Source organism: Doryrhamphus excisus, chromosome 4, assembly GCF_030265055.1.
Source record: "Doryrhamphus excisus isolate RoL2022-K1 chromosome 4, RoL_Dexc_1.0, whole genome shotgun sequence".
Taxonomy (NCBI): domain Eukaryota; kingdom Metazoa; phylum Chordata; class Actinopteri; order Syngnathiformes; family Syngnathidae; genus Doryrhamphus; species Doryrhamphus excisus.
Window position 1 is genome coordinate 14,560,409 of NC_080469.1, and position 6,000 is coordinate 14,566,408.

A 6,000-nucleotide genomic window follows, 5' to 3' on the forward strand; every position below is an offset into this window, starting at 1 on the left:
TGGGGTGTACTCACTTTTGTGAGATACCGTCTGGTTGTTTGTATTGTATTTCTATCTTTTGTGGTACTCTAATACTTCAGTGATGTCAGCGTCTGTGTGTCACACCGTAAAAGTCTGAGTACAAAAGGTTGAGGTGTTGAGGTAATATAAATACAAAAGTCAACACAGAGGTAACACTCAAGACATTTTATTGTTCAAATGTCACCTCATCTTTTCCCACAGTTAGATAATGACAGTTTCTCTGACCTATATATATATATATAACAAGAGCAGTGCAATAAATAAAACTGTCTGTGAACTGAACGCTCAGCATCCTCACATACAGACAATCATGTAATAATAATGGAAATAATAATAATTCAACATACAAACACTCATACAGATAAATAATCACACTAAATAAATTAAGTGCTAAATTGTGGACAGTTTATGCTGCATCTAATGTAGCAATTATTCAATCTTCAGCTTCTGGTCGTCTGGAGGAGATGCGGCTGCCTGAGGAGACACCATAAACACACAATATTAGAATGAGTCATAAATTTTGTATTACCTGTGCACAAATACACCACATTATGGCACCCCATTATTACACCCCATAAGTCCAAGGTGCTCTACACACTGTAACTCATCTTTAGGGGACTGACAAGCACACATGTGCGAAATTTGAGCAAGATTGGTTAGAAACCATGGCCCCCATTAAGCAATGTTTGCGGGAGTACTGAACTAATTTCCTGTACTGCATGTATGCTAGCATGTCTTTTGACCACAAGCCATAAGGAACTCACAGGTAGATGTGTACTGTTTTGCTTGCAATGAAAACACATGACTGGATATGTTTTGTCCTTTGTGTGCTTATTACAGTACATGCTTATTACAGTACATTACAGTACAGTACATAATTACAGTAGTAATTATTAGACTTATTACAGTATGAATTATTAGTGTGACAAACAGAACCCACCTCCTTTTCATGTGTTCCGTCACACCATTACATCACTGGTAGGTTTCTGCAGCTTCTGTTGCTCAGACCAGCTACCCAGGTAGGACGCCAGAATGTTTTTATGTGACCTGTAACTAAAAAAGATACATGACGTGAGTAGTTTCAAAAGTAAAATTCCAGCAGCCGTTTTCACAAGTTGCCATTTATGAATCAGGTCATAAAGTATTGGGTAATGTGATGGATCAAAGCTAATAAAAGTGATAATTGAAAAAAGAAGTGCAATATTGATATTATAAATTCGTCAATTTAGAAGAAAAAAAGTCATAATATTACGAGAATGAAGTTTATGAGAAAAAGGCAAATGTACAAGTTGCAATATTAAGAGATTAAAGTCGTAAATTTACAAAACAAAAGTCATCATATTACCAAAATAAAGCCGTAAAATTACCCCCAAAATATAGTGGAAATTTTATTTTTAAAAAGTTCTAATATTATGAGAATCCATCCATCCATTTTCGTACGCTTGGTAACACAGAGAAGTAGGGAAGCCTAGACTTCCCAGTCCCCGGCCACCTCCTCCGGCCCCACCGGGAGGACACCAAGGCGTCCCCAGGTCAGCTGTGAGACATATGTAATCCCTCCAGCGTGTCCTAGGTCTGCCCCGGGGCATTATCATCACCACCGAACACCTCACCAGGGAGGCGTCTGGGAGGCATCCGGACTAGATGCTCGAGCCACCTCAACTGGCTCCTGTGAAGGAGAAGCGACTACTCTGAGCCCCTCCCGGATGACTGAGCTCCTCTTAGGGTGAGTCCAGCTCCCCTACTTATTTCAGCCGCTTGTATTCGCAATCTCGTTTTTTCACATGCAGACTGGTTGGGCAAACTCCCTTCAGCACCGTGACCAGGACGAAAACCGCATTGAACCTCTTGTAGGTTTGTGATCACACAGTGGGATCCCCTTATAGTTGGAACACAACCTCCAGTCACCCTTCTTAAAAAGGGGGACCACCAGCCTGGTCTGCCAATCCAAAGGTACTGTTCCCGACTTCCATGCAATGTTGACGAGACGTGTGAATTTATGACAAAAAACTCATAATTTTACAAGAATACAGTGGTAGATTCACGAGAATAATGTCGTAATACAGTATTAGGTGTCATATGTGACAGGCGGGAAATAGCTTTTATTTTTTAGCGTGGTAGCAAAACAGCAGTTGAGCACGAACCTATTATGAACAGCTATGAAAAGCGTGGATTCGTGTCAATATTCAGTCATATGCAGGAAATGCTTGTCTAAGAAGGATGAAGAAAATTAGGATTATTCAGCACTGATAGACTACTGCTGATTTCCATTCTATTCTCTTGTTATTTTCACCTATATTTGTGGAGAGGCATGTGATGTTTTTATTCCCAGCGTAATAGTTTCTTCTTCTAATCAGTCCAACACCACTGCAGTCTTTGCAGTTGTAAAGCCATAAAAAAATCAAATAATATGGACTTTTGACCTGCTTGCACATGCAATCCCTTTGGTGACATATTGAACTGCCGTGCTCTTTCCAGGAAGTGTGTCACTTTCAGGTGAAACATGAGCCATCGTTACTACAGCATAGTCGGGAGATTTGAGGAGTAAAAAAGTACGAGTGAGATGCAGACGATGTACACTGAGGGTGTGTTTAGGGTGTGTTGTGTACTTTCTGTTGTGTAAGTGGCTTTTGATGCCAACTCACAGGATGTTGCTCACTTTTTTATCTGTGATATTAGTGTAAAATAAACAGTATTACAGCAGGTGTTGTTCATTCATTCATTTTGTACCAGTTATCCTCACTAAGGTCGCGGGGGTGCTGGAGCCTATCCCAGCTGTCTGGCGAGAGGCGGGGTACACCCTGGACTGGTGGCCAGCCAATCACAGGGCACATATAGACAAACAACCATTCACACTCACATTCATACCTATGGACAATTTGGAGTGGCCAATTAACCTAGCATGTTTTTGGAATGTGGGAGGAAACCGGAGTACCCAGAGAAAACCCACGCATGCACGGGGAGAACAAACTCCACACAGAAATGGCTGAGAGGTCTCCTAACTGTGAGGCCTGTGCGCTAACCACTCATCCGACGTGCATTAATTATAATATTTAACTATGTTATTTTACTGTATTTTTTTCTGTTGTGATTTAAGGAGAAATATTTCTTAGTTCCATTGCAATTCATGGACAGTTTCACCTCTTACGTCAAGAGTCCTCTAGACTTTTCTGATCCCAACAGAAGGTGCTGCGGTGTACTCACTGTGTGCAGGCCATGAGCAGCACGCCAGTGCAGCTTAAGATGGACAGAACCAGGGCGGTGATCACCAAGGGCATCTGGACCCACTCGACGTTGTCGTGGATGTGTTCTGGTTTGTTTCTTATCGTCTCCAGAGTTTGGATCCCGCAGCGTTCGCCGTCGTAACCCTTCATGCAACTGGCAAATGTAGGAATAAATCAATCAATGATGTGGAAGATCAAAATAATGAGCAAATGAACGATTTGTGGACTCACATGCACACAGGCTCCCGCAGGCCCTCCATGCGCTTGCAGTAGCCGTGAATGCAGTAGCCTAAGTGGGTGGAGGTGCAGGGGTCCTCTGTGGTTTCAATGGTGGATGTAAAGAACGTGTGCCCGGGGTTGGATGCAGTGGTGCTCCTGCTCTTCTGCTTGTTCTTCTTCTTGCCTTTGCCTTTTTTTCTCTTTCTGTCATCTCGGAGGAACTCACCTGGAAGTAGGAAAAAACGAAAAACGATATGGCATTATTGTCTAACTCAATTTCCGATACCAATATCAGCCTGTTGTGGAATGAACACGTATGTGTTGTATATAATAGTAAATGGTATTCGGCTTTGATACTCTTAGCACATTTAGCTACTGATGAAGCAGCATCAGGAGCAACTGGGGATTCGGTATCTTGCCCAAGCATACTTCGACATGATCACAGCAGGACGGAGGATGAACCCACAACCTTCAGGTTAGGAGACGACCACTCTACCAGCTGAGCCACACCACCCCCCATAATTGGGAAAATGCCGATATCAACTGATATCGCATTTTTATACCCATATCAGGCCGATAATTATTATTTTTTTAGAGAAAAACCAAGAGTACCTCACCTGTTCAGCATTCCTTTTTTTGTAAATAGTTTAATGCAAGCCTAACTGGAAAGTGGTTTGATGGCATCACCGGTGAAGGAAAAAAGAGTGCTATGAATCCAGTAGAAGATGCTGTCTCATGAGACAATATACTCAACATTTTCCAACAGGAAGATGCTTTGACAAGATGTGATGTTGTTTAACTGCACAGTACAATACTGCATGCATGTAATTGTATTATACAATTTTATTTTAAATAACTGTGAGGTTTTTTTGAGTATCAAAAAATGCATTTTTCTGGCTTTTTATGGGTCCATTACTAATTGTTTACTTGCTTTTATTCAACTCCATTCTTCTGTAAAGTGTCTTTGAGTATTTTGAAAAGCGCTATACAAATAAAATGTATTATTATTTCTTTTTTGCCATTCGCTGGGGTCTTAGTATTTTGTAATTAATACAGAGCCATGTGAAATGATTGTGTATAAATCTATTGTAGGTATGAAGTATGTTAGTTGAAGCGCCATTGAAGGAAGCCAAAGTACAGTACTGTCAAAAACATGAAAGAACTGTATTATAAATATTGATGTCAACTTCAAGGAAATTAAAGACATAACCCAAAAATAGCTTTATTATTTCGTATTAATGTATAATTTTTCAAATTGTATTCATTCCCTAAATAATGCACAAGGTTTATAGTGTCATTATTTTAGGTAGGATTAAATAAGTTCTGTTTCTTTCTTCTCCTTTTCAGACATGTTGAATTGTGCTAATGTAACCGTATGATGTAACTTGTTACACATGTCTGAAACAAATAAACATGCTATACCATACCATGCCAAAGTGGCTCGTAGGTTTTTTTTTTATTTACTTACGGGACAGTTACGGTGAGCCCTGCATGTGAAGTCTGCCTAGCAACAAGTGGCTGGGCCAACATGTAAAGAATTGTAGAAATGTTAATAATGTTAATATTAATCTTGTTGTCTGTACAATTTAGAGCACTGACTGACCTAATAGAACTAACTGACATGTGCCTCGCCCAGTTTTTGCCATATAAAAAAGAAGAAATCCGAATCAAACCAAAGAGAAACTCACTTGCAAGTTCCTCTAGGTCAATATCGTCCTCATCGGCATTGCCCAGCAAGACCTGGAGGCCTTCCCCAGAGGCCGAAGTCCCTGTCACGGCCCCTAACTCTCCGGAGGATGAGGCTTCAGATCCCTGAGCGCCAAGAACACTGTAAAGTACTAGGGTGGGTGTGGAGAGGGGGACACAAATATTTTAAAAAACTAAACAAGTGGTCTTAAGGAATAAAGATACTGCCATATTGTGAACCATATACTGACATTTTATGTGAAAATATTTGTATTTTATATTCCTGCAGTAATTGGTAAGACTTACCAAGGCAGAGGAGGCAGGTGAGAATGAAGGTGTTCATATCCCAGGAGGAGAGTGTGTGTCCGACTTGTTCGGTGATGTGTGTGTGTGAAAGAGACTGTGCTCTCTTTAACCTGTACTGTATTGGGTGCAGCCTTTATAGACGGGTGCCTGTCTATGTACTCCAAGGAGAAACGTGGGTGTGTGTGTGTGTGTGTAATGATTAAGCTCTGCCTCAGGCATTCGCAGTCCTCACACATGTTGTCTGTGCTGGAATAACGAATGTGAAGCAATGAAGACACCAATTGCATTCATGTATTCTGACCCCCCTCTCATCAACATTAAAACTCTCTAAGCAACATTTGGACTTCCGCATTTAATTGTTATGACTTCCACTTTCCTTATATGGTCATATATTGCAGCATCCACTCATTGGATAGTAGAAGTAACATCTTTTAAGTCATGTTTTTAAGAATAAAAAAGGCTAAATGAATGAAAGTACAAATTTATGGCATTTAAAAGACGTGGTATGAAGTGTAATACAGTACAGAATATGTGATGGGAAGTG

The 6,000-nt window shown here is 40.5% G+C and overlaps 1 protein-coding gene across 1 annotated transcript; it reads right to left on the reverse strand.

Moving 5' to 3' along the window:
* Window positions 1-182: 182 nt before the first annotated feature.
* On the reverse strand, window positions 183-5,761 carry areg (amphiregulin). The gene is made up of 6 exons (XM_058071070.1): window positions 5,457-5,761; window positions 5,153-5,302; window positions 3,477-3,690; window positions 3,226-3,399; window positions 962-1,074; window positions 183-495 (listed from the first exon to the last, which is right to left on the reverse strand). Exons 1-5 carry the CDS (start codon window positions 5,491-5,493, stop codon window positions 981-983), a joined length of 669 nt encoding a protein of 222 aa, XP_057927053.1. The 5' UTR covers window positions 5,494-5,761; the 3' UTR covers window positions 183-495; window positions 962-980.
* Between the last annotated feature and the right edge of the window lie 239 nt (window positions 5,762-6,000).

What these genes read in the sequence shown, in the direction of transcription:
- areg (XM_058071070.1), bottom strand. Translation starts at nt 5,493, where the DNA reads ATGAACACCTTCATTCTCACCTGCCTCCTCTGCCTTG. An exon ending in TGACCTAGAGGAACTTGCAA is followed by an intron (nt 3,691 to 5,152) that starts GTGAGTTTCTCT and finishes TCCTACTTCCAG; the next exon opens with GTGAGTTCCTCCGAGATGAC. An exon ending in CTGCGGGAGCCTGTGTGCAT is followed by an intron (nt 3,400 to 3,476) that starts GTGAGTCCACAA and finishes TACATTTGCCAG; the next exon opens with TTGCATGAAGGGTTACGACG.